Genomic DNA, 15,206 nt, shown 5'->3' on the forward strand with positions numbered 1-15,206 from the left:
CCTGTTTTCTACCATCTTCTACCATCAAACTTCAAAGGATAAGTTCAGGACCCTAAAAATAGGCTTGACAGAACTTACTCGTTAAAGCTGCACATACTTTTGGAATTCTGAAGTTGCAAACTGGTGAACTGCGGCAAACATAAATATTTCAAACCAGTTTTGAAACAGTGCACCTCAAAATATAGAATAGACAATATATAAATACACCTGTTGCTTTCTAAGTATCCAAGTTTGTTTTTTTCCTAAAGTTTCGTTTCCGTATTCACACTAGACTAATCCTAGGAGGAATATATACACCCTTAGACATAAATGCCTACAAGTTAACAAATTATGATTTCTAGTCTCAGGCTACATAGGTAAATCCAACTGAAAAAAACCAATAAAATACACAAGTTTTCTTAGGCAGAATTAGCATTAAAAACTAGCTTCCTAAAATCCACCTAAAACTTATTAAAAGCAGAAATAACAGCAGAAGGAACATACACACGCTGCTGCCCAAACTTTTGTTAATTACAAGAACTGATTTTTCAAACTTGTTCCAGTAATAAAGTGGGATAGATCAAGTAATAAAATATGATTGGTAGTTTGTTAAAAAGTGAGCAAGGATCTGAAAATTTAGAAAAATATCTTATTTTATCCTTTTATCTTGACTAATTTCACAAGATTTCAGTTGTTCTACTTTGGCCTTCTCGAAGTCAGAAATTTTACCAATCATTTTTTCCATCCAACTTCTGCCTTGCCAAAAATAAAGAATTTTACCCCATCATAAAATTAGCTGTAAGTGTTGTAATAAGTGTTTAATATGCAAATCACAAGACTCAAAGCAAGATATGTGTCTTCTGGAAGCTTACCAAACTTTTTCCCTTCTCTGGTTGTGCCCGTCATCTTGATCTTGGCAACTTCAAAGAAATCTTTTATTTCCCTTTCATACAGTCGTGATAGATAATCCATATAGTTCTTAAAAGAAAAATGTAAATTTAGTTAACAGGTATTCATAATGACTTCTTCTATTACAGGTAAATAGTTCCAAAAACGTGCAAGGTTTGTAAGTCCTACTAAATAACAAACTGGTTTGGTCAATATAAATATATATATTTATGCAGCATGCACAAAAATATATTCATGATATTTAAGCAGCTTATATTCATTTTCATAGTGAGTTCACTAAGCATTATTCAGAAACTTCTACTTCTCCTCCATAAAAAAAGATATGCAATGCAGTACATACAAATAGGATTGCCAGTGGTAGAGTATCACAGAATTCAATTCAAGGGTAAAATGGAGAGAATTCAGCACCATTCTCTGTACCCTCTTTCATCACTCCTACTGTGTCCCCAAAAGCACACATAACACTCTCTCAATTTTTTGTTAGAAGATCACAAATATGTCAACCATTCATTAACTATCTGCACGACACTGAAAGCGAAGGAAGAGCTGTTTCAAAGCCACTGAAAAAGTCTAATTTAAATCTTCCATTTAAGAATTACAGTACTCTAATTAAAAAAAAAGACTTGCTCTCTAAGGACTAACTGCCCTTTCATTTCTACCTAAACATTTTGTATACTTCTGTAGTAATTTTTTTCACTCCATGTTAGTTTTAAACAAAGTAGTTAAAAGTTACATACATAGAAAGGGAAAACATTTCTATTTAGTCTACTTTACAAGAGACCTATTAAATTTTTGATGTTCCCAAGTGAAATGAAGGTCTGTTGAAATAAAGATGTCAGACAGACAAAAGACACATTGCTTTGAAAATAGCTTAATATCATTTTTCTTACTAGGCTGTAAAATGACAAACTTGTTTTACATAAACATTAAAAAAAATATCTTATACTTCTGAACCAAATGTTTGAGGAAAAAAACTAACAAACAAAACAGGATATCACAAACATGAAAAAACGAAGTTTCTTATTCCAAAGAGGAACATTATTCCAAGAAAAGAGGAGCATTGAGTTACATTTCATATATAGAAATATTCACAGGTGCATACACATGGGCAATTGTTTTGACTATCAAATCCAGTCTACTACGTACTTTGTCTAGCATCATTTGAGCACTTCACATACCTTTGTTAGTCCTTCATATTTTCCATAATCTGTGTTCTTGAGCCACTCCATCAGTTTAGCATATCGAAGTAAATCTCTGTGAAATGGATGGTGATTGGGTAATGTCAATTCAGCAGAGTGTTGGGCAAGAGTGGAACTCTGATCGTGACCCTTGATAAAAAAAAGTATTGAAGTAAATCTGGAAGCACTACACAGAAGTACAATAAGTTTCCTGAAAAACTTAATATGAAGACAGCATCTCATTCAGGCAAACAGAAAAGTCTCATAAAATACCTTGGATAGAAGCAAAGCCTAGAGACGAAGACTGAAAAAGACACCTAACAATACTGACACTAAGCTGTTATAGTTGTGGCAGGTAATGCATCTTAATAAGCTTGTTCATTGTAAGGCTCTTTGCCTTAAGGGTGAGTCACTAGCATTTTTCGCTGCTTTTGTTTAAAGATGTTACTCCCACACTGTAAGACACATCAAGTCCCCAGTTAATGAGTGGCTTAGGTGTTAACAATGAGCTTTATATACTACACCTCTTCTCTGAAAGTTGCTCCAATTCAACCTACTTTAGTCCACTTTGGCCAAGCCTTCCTTGGTCAAGTCTTAAAAACATCAGTTCACACACATTCCCTCCACACAGCGACACACCCCCACACTTTCAGTGAACATTTACTGGAGTTAACAGTTTTTGACATGCAGCATTTAACACAAGCTACTAATTTCATGCTCCTCCTTTACTCTGGCTACTTTCCTGAAACCCACACTATGCTTTAAGCATCACATCACATTGCTGGAACAACATATGATTTAGATTTTTAAGCTTTCACTTGCTTGAACTCACAAGCTTCCTGGGGAATTCAGGAAGAGCAAGCAAGGTAACACCACTGTGCAGCCACACAGCAGAATACACAACCATTATTCCTGGGTTAACAGAAGGGAGGATGGGACTTAATTTCCAAATGGCTTTAATATTTTCTGTAAAGTCTGTAAAGTCTATTTATTTAGTAAATACTGCAACAGGCCTTGATCTCAAGTATAGTTTGTGCCATAACAGCACAAAAAGATTCCTATTCCTGTAGCATCACATGCAGGCAGTTTATGCAGGTCAGGCAATGTCAGTCCCTCAGAGAAGAAGAATTCCTGGACAGTTCCACCTTGGATGTGATAAGTCAGCAGAATAAGCTATACAGCTTAAGAACTGCCTTTGCATACTTTTAAGTTGGAACAGCAGCCAGTTTAGATTAAAGTGACAAAACTAAAGCAAATTTTGTCTTACCCTTTTCTATTGTACTGGGTTCAAGTCTTTTGTTAAAAAAAGCCCTAAAAGCTTCCACAATACATTCACAGACTTGTTTAAAAATTTATATAAATGAATCTGTGATATTATTTGTGAAATACTAACCTTTACTAAGTACTGCAATACGAACATGCCAGCTTCTGGAAAAAGCTAATATACTACATAGGATCATAGAATGGTTTGGGTTAGAAGCGAGCTTAAAGTTCATCTAGTTCCACCTCCTCTGTGATGGGAAGGGACACCTTTCACTAGACCAGGTTGCTCAAAGCCCCATCCAACCTGTCCTATCACTTCCAGTGATAGGGCATTCACAACTTCTCTGGACAACCTGTTCCATTTCTTTTTTTTGTATCCAACATGAACTTACTTTGAGCCCTGTTCTCTTAACTATGTAAACTGAGACACAAATGGACCCAAAGAAACAAGTCCTGCCAACTTCATTAATTTATTCTCATAGACAACGGGGAAGGATAACACTATAAATCTTCCTTATAAAAATAATCCTGTAGTATGCCTTTAAGAAAAAGCTAACTTTGCAAAGTGTAATTACTGAAACATATAATTTGGAATTGGCATCCAGCCAGCATTAGCAACATAGCTGCTGATGTGATTACTGAAGTCATACTCAACGCTGTATGTGCTTCTGGGCATGCGTACAGCAAATAATTTCAATAGATCTTTTATAGGCTTCTATGAAAACTAGATTATAGAAAACCATTTACAGTTCTCCCTCCTGCCCCTGGTGTGTTATATTCCCACAGCATGCATTTTAATGTACAAGTTCATTATAGTTTAACATAATTTACCCGGTGGCTTTCACAGCTCTCTTCAATTAAGTCGGTTCAAAGTTCATTCATATTACTGCTAGGAAATACTCAGCTATCCACATTTTTATTGCTTCTTTCATCTAACAATTTTATTCATGTCCCTTTATTACACACAACTTTTTTGCTTGGTAGTTGCATTCTTCATAAAGCTAGATGACAAATTCCTTAGCAAGGTAAATTTCTCTCTCCAGACCAACTTTTCCACAGGACTAATCATTTTGGTTGTACTAAATCATGTCCTGTTCAAGCCTAACCCAAAACATTATGGAGCTTCTAGGTGTACCTTTCCTATCTAATTAACAGGCTTTCTCTCACTGCACATAAACATACACCATTACCAATGATAACCCAAGTTTGTTATTCAACTATTTGATATTTCAAATGCAGAAAGCTTAGCTGCCATTAAATTGAGTGCTGAACATGGTTGTTAAAAAAAAATAAAATCTTTAAAGTTGTTGATACACAGATTAATCAATTATTAGTAGTACACAATAAAGACGACTACACTGACTGTTAGTAACAGTTACTGGAAACAGTTTGTAACACTGCAGTGAATGGCAAGCCAAAGTTGCATTTCTGCTTAAAACTTCTAATATTTATTACCAATTTTATGTAAAGGAAATGAAGCACTTTAGTACCTTACAACAGGAGTTTGAATCAAGCATTGGGCTTTTTTGCCTTTAAAAAAATAAAGAACAATTTCATACTACCAATATAATGTATTTAGGCCCAAATGTCAATCTAACTTTGACTTTACATCTAATGAGTTCCAAATCAGAATGTCTTGCTTGTATTAACAGCTGCCTACACACATCGTGTTTTCATTTGCATTTTTAATTTAGAATTCTCTATCTGCCTTTTTTTCTGAAGTGCTTTGATTTATTTTTGTAAGAAACATTCTAAACAAATAATGCAACTCTTCAGATGTTAAAGGTAACAAAGTGTTCTAGTTAGTTTTCAAGAACATTGGCTTCAGAAAAAACACAGTTATTTTAGTAAAGTAACACAAAAATCTGTTATACCTCCAACACCTGAATCTGTATCTCAAAATTAAAAACACAAACTTCTTTTTTCACTTTTACAATAATCAAAAAGGCTTTGCAGTGGCTCATCTCTTGTAGTTAATGAACTCTTCCTGCTAAAAATTATGATTTTGCTGTTAAGTTTAATCTATTGATTAATACCTCACAGCTAACAGCCAGCTAAAACTTTTCAGAGGGTAATTTTATATGAAAAACAATGTGAAGCCACTACTAGTTTCAGAATTTAAAAAAAAATAAATTGCAAAGTGGTAATAGCATTCTCAATAGCACTCAAAAGTGTCTTTAAAATATTTCATCTAATACACATAATATTGCACAGTAATAATAATCTCTTACCAGTTTTAAAAATAAAATCTTCAGAATAGAACATCAGAAAATATATTCTGTTAATCAGCCACTTCCATACACAATTCCAATATTCCAACTTTATGAATGCATTTACATAGCACAATATAGCTTCTGCTTCCTCATTTAAAGGCTGAGACAGATAGTCTATACTCAGGTTTTCAAAATATCAAAAGTGACAGAGGAAAAATACCTTCTTAAGAACAGAAGCTAAAGGCAAAAGAATTAACATGCTGTGGAGCTGGAACTCTTCTGCAAAGTGAAGAAAATGTAGGAAGTGCTAATCTTTGTCATAAAAAGTCAGGCTTGTACTCTCAAATATAATTATCCAGTGTAAATATTCCATTTTCTGCACAGAGTCTAATACAGAAAATCTAGAACTTTTAAACCTTTATTGCATTAATATGTATAAAACTGGAATTATTATTTTTTATTTACAAATTCTGCAATTTCACACAATTGCAGTATCTGCACAGTTGTACATATATTACAATTTCCTGAAAATATTTTTCCTCCATACATCTCCATCTGTCTCTTAGCAATTTCTGGAGATCAAATCAGAGGAATGTTAGCTTATAAACAAAGCTTAAAGGCTGACAAAAATAACAGAAGTGAGAAAGGGCGTAAGTCTGATGCTCTGTAATCAGTAAAGACAAATTTCTTTTTACAAAGCCAAAAATGCAGCTGCTAGTTAGATAATTCAAGCTAAAAAAAAAAATTAGTTAGAAAAGCTTATTTCAAACCCAAGGTACTCACTGGAACTGAATGATAGGAGGACCTGTTATAGAGTTGAAGGAGGGTCTGAGTAAACTAATTGGAGATAAAAAATACAGAAATTAAAAAACTGAGGCTAAAAAAACCACCCAGCCTTTAGGACACAGTGTAAGGACAGTGATTTATGAATATCTCAAGTTAAAGATCAAAACCAAGGTTCAGACATTTTACTTTGGATGTTTGGTTTTGTTTTGGCTTTTTTGCATGGCTCTTGAGGTTCAGATAGCAAGAACTTCAATGTTTTCAGCCTCTAACAGCTTTAAAAAAAGGTCAGTGCTTTTTCTCCTCAATTAATCAAGCTTTACAATTAAAATAAATCCCTATATATCACACAATGTGTTTAATTCAGATAGCAAGCCCATTAAAAAGAGGTGTTTGGGTTTGGTTTTTTTGTCATGTAAGAGACTTGCGTAGGAAATTGTAGTTTGGTATGCTTAGCAATATCTCTGCCTGAAGCGCCTCTAGCATTTACTGATTACATCACAGAATATGTCCAATCTTAGGCAGATTGTTTTTCTTCTGCAGAAAAGTTTGTGATCAAAAATTTCATATTAAATAGAAAGAAGCAATACCTGCTGAACAAATACGCTGTTCAAATGACTGGCAAGTCTCCGTGCAAATTGCTCACGCAAGTCACTAAACCGCTGCTGTTGCTGCTTCACTGCATGAAGCATATCATGTCCTACAAACAAAAAGGATTTAGAGAGCACAAAATATTTAGCAATATATTGTATATGAGGACCAAGAGGGCCAGAGGTCACAATTCCTTCAATCTACAGAACAAAATCTGAGACTAGTTGGAACAGCAGTTACAAATAAAGGCAGTACCATAATAAATTTGCATGTCAGACTGAAGTCTAACAAAAACATTACCTGGACGAAGAGCTACATTCATACACTGTAGAAGGGCATCTGCTGCATTAGTGCAGGCCTCAATGCCTCGAGAAGATGTCAGATCTCCCTCCTGAAGGGCCTTTATATGACCTTTTGCCAAATCCATGTGATTCTACAAAATAATGGATAGTACTGTCCATAAGCAGGCTAGTTTGCTATGCTGCTGAACCCAGAATAATAAATACAACTTTATCATTATAACTTACTGAAGTTAGTGCAGTAACAAAACAGAAAAATATGCTCATTATTTTAAGTGACGATTGTGCTAGAGGGTAGCAACCTAAAAGAATTTTATACTTGATGTGAACAACTATAGTAAACACCATAAAAATGCTTACCACTAAGAACTCTATCTCTGACAGTAGTTTCACATTATTCGTGTTGCTAAGATGGATTAGGTGGTTGCTTTCTGAAATTTGATCCATTTGATCTTTTACACTCTGAAGCATTTCTTCATAACTGCTCAGTTTTAGCTCAATTTGGTCAACTTCCTTTAGAGCTTCATCCAGCAACTTCATCAAGATATTCACCTGTTTCTCTGAGGCCATAATGGACTGGATATTTGCCTGTACAGAAAATAAAGCAACATTCTAAGAGACATTTTTTATATCTCAAAAGCGCTCTGATATCTCCTTCTGCCTTTATTACTGTCAAACAGTTTTCAAAACTTGTGAGGAAATCAACAACACTGTAGTACTTCTCATTTAAAGTGTTACTGAACACAGCAGTTCCTCAGCCTATGACACTTCCTTATTTCAAAAAGAAAAGACACAAAACCAAAATTTTGCCAAGTTCTCAGAACTGAAAATTACTGATCTGCAGAAAAATAAAAAGCCGAACAGTAATCCCTGCTATACCAGAACATTTTTAGTTCCAAAAAAATCAGCTCAGGTGTTAAGGTCAGATTTTCTATTCCAAGATAAGCTGCCTGTATGACAGAAGGCATTTTCAAAATATACAAGAAACACACAACTTGACAATTTGAGGAGGTTGTTGAGTGTTCCCTCAAGACTGTATCCCCTGCATCTCCTTAAGTTTTCCAAGTGACCTCCAGAATGAAGGGTTGTTTAAAAAGCAAAATAGCAAATAATATGGCACTGTTACAGGCAGCCAAATACTGCAATGTTCTTAGACTAAAGCAGTTTCCTAGTTACATTGATAGGACTATTTTAGGCATCCATGTACATGACTGGACTATTCTCTCTCTCTGTGCACTCCTGCCCTCAAGAAAGGCATATGCAGAATGTCTCCCTTTTTATTTCTCAGCTCCTCATTTGAAAGCCTGCAATTCACCCCAGAAGGTGTGGAAGGCAAAGAGCAAAGGCTGAAAATCTCTACAATCTGATAATAGACAGGATGTAGCTCAGCTTAGCAACAGAAACACATTTACATTTAAATATACAGCAGAACATGTTAATTAATTTTCAAAGAATGCTATGTGGTCAGTATCAATGAGAACAGTTCAACATGCTGACACACTGCACATTAGAAGGAATGTTTACCCCATCTAGCACTTGTAGTTCTCTCGACAACTTTTCTGCAAAGGCTTCAGCGTTAGAAATAGCATATTCACACCCTTCCATCATTATTTCAATATCCTGTTCCTCTCTTGCATTTAACTCCTGGTATTCATCCACAGCTTCTTCATCACCTCCTGCTACACTTTGATTCTCTCCACTTGGAACAGATTCTTAGGTAGAGAAGGAAAATAGAACACATTATCAAGTCCAGAAAGTCACAAGCATTTTAAGAGTACTTAAGTATGTTTAACTACCTCTAAGAAAATTAATCCATTAAACAACTTTCCTAACAAGCACCTGTTACCTATCAACACTTTTTCAAGTCTCAGTCTTCCATGCGCTTCATTACAACTACCAGAAGTGATTCCCAACAAAGATCTTTTCCAAATTATGCAACACAAGCAAAATACAAATATTCACCTTCTTTTATTTCAAGGGACAAACCTAGTCTCAGTTTATTCACCTCTTACACTGGTAATCAGCATCAGAATACATTACAGTATTACGCTCGATTTGTTAGCGGAAGATCAGTAAAAGTTAGATTCTCTCTTTTGGTAGACAGACCATACTGAAGTTGATTAACATATATGTCACTGAATAAATAAAAGTTATCTTGATGCTCAAGGTGAGTTTCATAGCAGAAAAGTAAGTACTGGGGTAAGTGAAAATGAAATAACAATGGTTTCATTAACTATGATTTCTCACGGCAGTACTTACTTAATTTAACAAGCCACTCAAAGGCTGACAAATGATTGACATAACATTAATACAGTCCAGCCAGAAAGTGTTTAGGACATTTGAAATAACTTTCTTATCTCTAGCAACTCGATAAGCTATCCAAAGCCCTATTAAACAAAATAAAACCAAAAAAAATCACATATTATTTACGAAAATTGCTTACAAAGCAAAATAAAGGAAAAAGGTGTTACGCACCTTCTGCAACTTTAGGAAGTTCTGAAGAATTAAAAGGTATGGAAAAGCAGAGGAAAGGAAGCAAAGAATGTTAGCTAGACAAAGCACGAACAGCGTGTATATTTTTAAATGGCAGTAAGTTTGGATGTTTAATATTGCACGAACTTGAAATGTTAGAGGTTGGTTTAAAACAAATTGGACAACACCAAAATACAGAAATGTTATCCTTCCTGTTTCACATTTCTAATTCAAATTCTTCTGCACATGCCAGTCTAGTATTTAATACCAATAGTTTAAACACTTCTGACAGACTGAACAGACTTACTGTAAAATTTTAACTATAATAATGATAACATAACTGTAAAAATATTTAATACAGCATAACCAAACAAGATACAAAGCCTCCTTAGCAACCAACCAGTCACAAAAACTGTAACAGGGTCCAGCAGAATTTAACACATGCTTCACAGTTTAAAAGCCAGAAATCTCATATAAACCCTCATTAGTCTCTGGAAAGCTATGGAAGCATCACTTTTTAAGGCATTTTTCTAATTCAGGGGAAATGAAAACAGGAACAAAAGCAGATTCATTACACAATTAGACCTACCAGATCTTGGAGGTAGATTTTATTTTGTTCGAGAAACAGAATGTCTTAGAAATACAATAAGCTTATCAATTAATTATCATTAAGTATTTTGTCTTGGGTCTCAGTTTTCTAACAGAAAATCCTAGAAAATCAATAGTCACCTTGCTCATCTGAAGACATAAAAAATATAAAATAATAAAATTCCATAAGAAAACCCATCAGGATTAAAATTATTTCTTTTAGTATACCTGTTTTACAACAATAATTATTAAACTTTACACTTCAAATACAATTGTAGAAGTTTACCTTCCAACAGCTGTGAACTAACATTAATAAAGTCAATTTTCTTTCTAAGATATCTCTGATTGAGTTTCCAGATACATGAAATAAAGGTGTTCTTTTCCACTGTGCTGCTTGCAACCCATTTGTACACTTTGTCAAAATGCAAGTCAAATTCAGGATTCTCCTGTAAAAGATAAGATATGTTACAGGTTCCACAGACAAATGATTTTCTGAGTAGCAGAGATTGTTTACACATTAAATTATTGAGATGATGGAATAAAAATGAAATTATACATGTGCCAGCCTTAAAGAGACAGAAGCTCATATAGCAAGTCTGGTGCCCTGATGCTCTTTAATAAAGGTGCTAAAATAGTGAACGTGAAAAAACAGAATCCAAGCTATGAGACAGTATTTTGTCAAGCCAGATAAGGCAAAAATAACACAAAATACAGAGATCTGTAAGACTGTCAACAAATATTTGACACCACTGTCTGCCCTGAAACACTGTCCTCAGAATGACTAATGTCTTGTGTTGGCCTTCTGAAAATAAAAGTGGTAGCTGGAGTTACCAAATAATACCATACACAACACAGTTCAGGGAGATTTGAGAGAATAGGCAAGGGGAAAAAGAATTATAAGTACTTTATATATTTTAGAGGTGTGATAGTGTTTGATAGGACTGAACAGGATAGAAAAAATCATTTGGCCTTTTAATAGTAAAAAGCTTCTATGTAAGTATTTTCAAATAGATTTACTGCCTGTTGAGAATGTTACTTTGGTAGCAATTGAATGAAGTACTTGACTTTCTACAGTCACTTATGAACTCAATATGGACTGGAACTGGTAATTGCCTGTTTTAAAGATGATATTACAAGCATTTTGCAAGGTCCAGTCTCCTTTTGATGAAAAATGTTATTGCCTCAGATATATGTTACTTACATATAGCTTGTAAATACTATTGCTGTTACTTATTATATAGTCACTACTACCTGTAGAAGCAGGCGGCACAAGAAACTGCACATGATGGGAAATTTTACAAGAAAAGCAGTTCTTTTTTTTTCTTTAGCTTATATTGATAAATATAATTACCATACATTTCTAAATAAACAGTACAGTCACATAAAACTTGACTTGTCTCACAATTAGTGCAGGAAAGGCCTTGTGTCAAAAGCATTGCATATGATCATATGTGAAAGCAAACCATGATGAACCTATCAACTTTAATTCTGACGTTATTGGATATGAGAGAGTTTGGCATTCAACATTTGGTTTTTGAAAGAACATTTCAAAATTTCTCATTAGATTGGTATATATATTACAGTATATTTCTGCAAAGGGTTATCAAATTCTGTTTTGCAAGACAAAGCCTTGAAAGACAGAGTAATTTTAACCTTAATCTTAAGAATCAATTCTCCAACATGGTATTTAGGAACAGCGAGGAAAATCTAAAATCCAGCCAACAAGTATGTGGATAACTGAAATAACAAACCTACACTGGGGGAGAGGGGGTCGGGAGGGGAAAAACAAAGAGTTTTAAACTTCGTAGTTTTCTGCACTATTCTTCCAAATCACGAGTTACCAGCAGATAAAACCAGACATCGTAGCATGAAGGATTTTCACCCCTGCCTGCTTGTACATCTTTAGTGTATGACAAAAGATTAATTTGAGTGGTCAAAAATAGGTTGCTTTTGTTGTTCTGTGGAAAAGTCCACCACCTCAGGACTGTACTCTTTCCAAGAAATGGCCAATGTCAGAATTTAGAGAACAGATTTTAAGACCTCACCCTCCAGCTTACATACTGCTCCTTAAGAATACTTTAAGTGTCCTCGCTAAAAACATTACATGGAGCTGAACATCATTAGTAAGATAGTAGTAGATTTTCTTAATGGAAACTAAGCTTGGAGTAAAAATTTACATACAACTTGAAACAAAGAAAGCACAAGCTCTCTACAGTCACTGAGAGATCACTACAACTAACGGCAGATATTCAGACTATTGCTATTCAAGCATATCTAGACTGCTCTTACTCAATTTCCCAGGGTTACATTCTTGGAAAGGCTGAAAGAAAATGCAGGCATAAGCAGCACAGGAATGTATCATCCCAATTTCTAATGAACTCCTAATTAACATGTTATCAATCTAAGCTTTAAAGCAGTCAATATCAAGAAGTTAACTCTAACTTGGAGTGAAAAGGATGTTCTGAGCAGAGCACTAAATCAAAAAAAAAAAAAAAAAAGGTAAACCTACTTTAACAGCATCTTTGGCATCAACAACAGCAAGGTCTCGAAGTGCCCATGCAGTCTGCCTTTTGTAGAAATCTCCTTTGTCAGATTTTTTCACTTTTACCACATTTACTTGCACTGGCCGTTCTGTTGTCACTATTAAATGAAATAAGAGAGTAATTTCAAAACACACATATTTCTTTAATGCCTGTTTCTGCTGTACTTCAACTTCTGAAATCCCCCTCCCTTCTGTGGGGGAGGTTTCATAATATTTATTTGATGAAAACAGACAACAGACCCTTTGAAACATTTCCATCCACAATATCCACAACTCAGTTTAAGCCTCAGTCAAACAGGCATGCATCTCTTTACAGCTTGTGATGTAATGAACCCAATTTACAGCTGTTTTTTGATACAGCAGATCTTGGACCATTACCATGTAACTGACAAAGACATAATTGGAGATTACAGTCAGAATAAAAACATTATCAGAGACTTCTCAGTCAGAAAAATATTGTAGCAAGCTAATTTATTGACAGATCAACCCAAAGCACCTAATTTTTTTAAGAGATATAATGTAAAGGAACATTAGAACTCAGTTCAGTTACTGTGCCTTTCCAGAGCCCTCTGCCTTGGATTCTAACCAGTACTCTATATTGCATTTTATTTAGGTTTATCAAGCTACTGATAATAATGACTACTAAATCCCCTTTTAAGCACTACATAAAGCCCAGCAGTCCCAAAATAAATATGTTTGATTCCTTCATTTCAAATTACAATGAGATCTGCGAATAAAAGTACAGGGGTTTGTTTCTTTTTCAGTAGAAGCAATAATGGAAGTACAACTGATTTTCTCCATTAGAAATGGAAATGGAAAGCACCTGTTTCATACAGGTCAAGAAAAAAGCACTGTAAATAAAGCTAAGACAAAAGCAACTGAATAAAAAACCAAGGTGAAGACAAGAAATACAGTGTGGTATTCCTATGTACCTGTGGCGCACAAAAAGCAGTTTCTCTTCTTTTTGCCTGCTTTGCACACGTTCACAATGCTCAACAAGCGTTCGTCATTGGGAGTAAAAATATCCCTCTGTAAAGCATGCTTGATTGCAGTCATTTTCTCTCAGCTGAAAGATTTTAGGAAGTCATAATACACTCAAGCACATTTAACAGACACACACAAACAATAACCAGTCATGTACTTATAGCGATTCGAGTTTTTTAAAATTAAATTTTACAGGTAACTTAATGAATTGTAACCTAGACAAGCATGACTTACATAGAGGAACAGCCCACTTTAAGTACAAGTTCAAGTTAAAGCTTACTATCTTACTTCAATAGGACAACTGTAATTTATCAACACCCAGATGATCCTTCAGCTTAATTTAACAGAGAACAAAAAGCTTCTTTGTAGTAAAGGGGAATCCAAGACGTTAACAAAAAAAAAACAAAAAACAAAAAAAAAGTTGAAACAGGAATCAAAAAAAGAGGACTCCCTCACCAGTTAGTGAAATTTTAGAATGGACATGAATGCCATGGATCCAGTAAAACTATAGATGAAGACAGGTGAACAAAAAAATCCCACAAAATCTAATAGGATGGATCATGTGAAACTAAAGTCACTACAGAGATGATCTTAACTTAAAAGTCCTGAATCCTTCAAATATACCTAAAATCTCCAATTAAATGTGCAGGACTCTTTCACCAAGGTTATATGCTGGTCAGACCAAATTGAAAATAATGCCCCATTTAGCAGAAGAAAACGTCCCCCTACTTTACAGGAAGACTTCTAGAATATATTCTGGATTTGGTATGTCTCAGCAGTCAGTCAATCGACCGCTGATGGCACAATTTCAAGTCTAACAAATTATTACTTTTGAGTCTTGGTGAACCACACACATATCCTAATTCTCTTCTGGTAGACAGAAAAATCATTCTGAATAATTCTGCTTCCTCACTTCCTCCTCCCTTGGTATCACAAGAGAAATTCTAAATTCTAAATCCCATGTTATGCCATTCCCTGATGTCAACGATGTAGTCATATACTACATCAGACCATTAGGTTGCATAAATGAGGTGCATCTGTCATTAACGCCAAAAGGACTTTCCTAACAACATCCAGAAAGTTTGATTTCTAGTTTTTCTCCTCAGTGAGAACAGTTCTCAGGTGATTTGTGGAAGGTAGAGGACCAAAAAAGAAGGTGGAAAGAGATTGTGGGGTGGACGGGGAGGAGGGGATCTCTTCATGGGTTTCCTCATTCAAGTGGTTCACCTCTGCAGTAGCAGCAGCCAGCAGTAGGAGAAAGTAAAGGGTGAGAAGAAGGGACTGTAAGAGAAGAAAGCTATTCAGATTTGTGGGATGCACTATCAACTGGTTTGTTTAAAAATGTTCACTGACAGGATTTCTTTTGTCAATGTCTTCAAGTAAGTATGCAACATACTTGGAGTAA

At 34.8% G+C, this 15,206-nt stretch overlaps 1 protein-coding gene across 9 annotated transcripts in view; it reads right to left on the minus strand.

Moving 5' to 3' along the window:
* The window catches only part of EXOC1 (exocyst complex component 1), a 28,833-nt gene that overhangs the window by 11,749 nt on the left and 1,878 nt on the right, over positions 1 to 15,206 (minus strand). For 3 of the 9 annotated variants that reach the window (XM_064652836.1, XM_064652839.1, XM_064652835.1), the window contains exons 2-12: positions 13,750 to 13,883; positions 12,785 to 12,915; positions 10,562 to 10,721; positions 9,691 to 9,711; positions 8,740 to 8,927; positions 7,576 to 7,803; positions 7,217 to 7,349; positions 6,916 to 7,025; positions 6,326 to 6,379; positions 2,067 to 2,216; positions 852 to 957 (exon numbers count right to left, since the gene is read on the minus strand). In XM_064652836.1, coding sequence (XP_064508906.1) covers positions 852 to 957; positions 2,067 to 2,216; positions 6,326 to 6,379; positions 6,916 to 7,025; positions 7,217 to 7,349; positions 7,576 to 7,803; positions 8,740 to 8,927; positions 9,691 to 9,711; positions 10,562 to 10,721; positions 12,785 to 12,915; positions 13,750 to 13,873 — 1,405 coding nt within the window. In that variant the 5' untranslated portion in view covers positions 13,874 to 13,883. The remainder of the gene's footprint in view (positions 1 to 851; positions 958 to 2,066; positions 2,217 to 6,325; positions 6,380 to 6,915; positions 7,026 to 7,216; positions 7,350 to 7,575; positions 7,804 to 8,739; positions 8,928 to 9,690; positions 9,712 to 10,561; positions 10,722 to 12,784; positions 12,916 to 13,749; positions 13,884 to 15,206) is intronic. The other 6 variants (XM_064652841.1, XM_064652837.1, XM_064652840.1 and 3 more) reach the window with 3 other exon arrangements.

Source organism: Pseudopipra pipra, chromosome 4, assembly GCF_036250125.1.
Source record: "Pseudopipra pipra isolate bDixPip1 chromosome 4, bDixPip1.hap1, whole genome shotgun sequence".
NCBI classification, from domain to species: domain Eukaryota; kingdom Metazoa; phylum Chordata; class Aves; order Passeriformes; family Pipridae; genus Pseudopipra; species Pseudopipra pipra.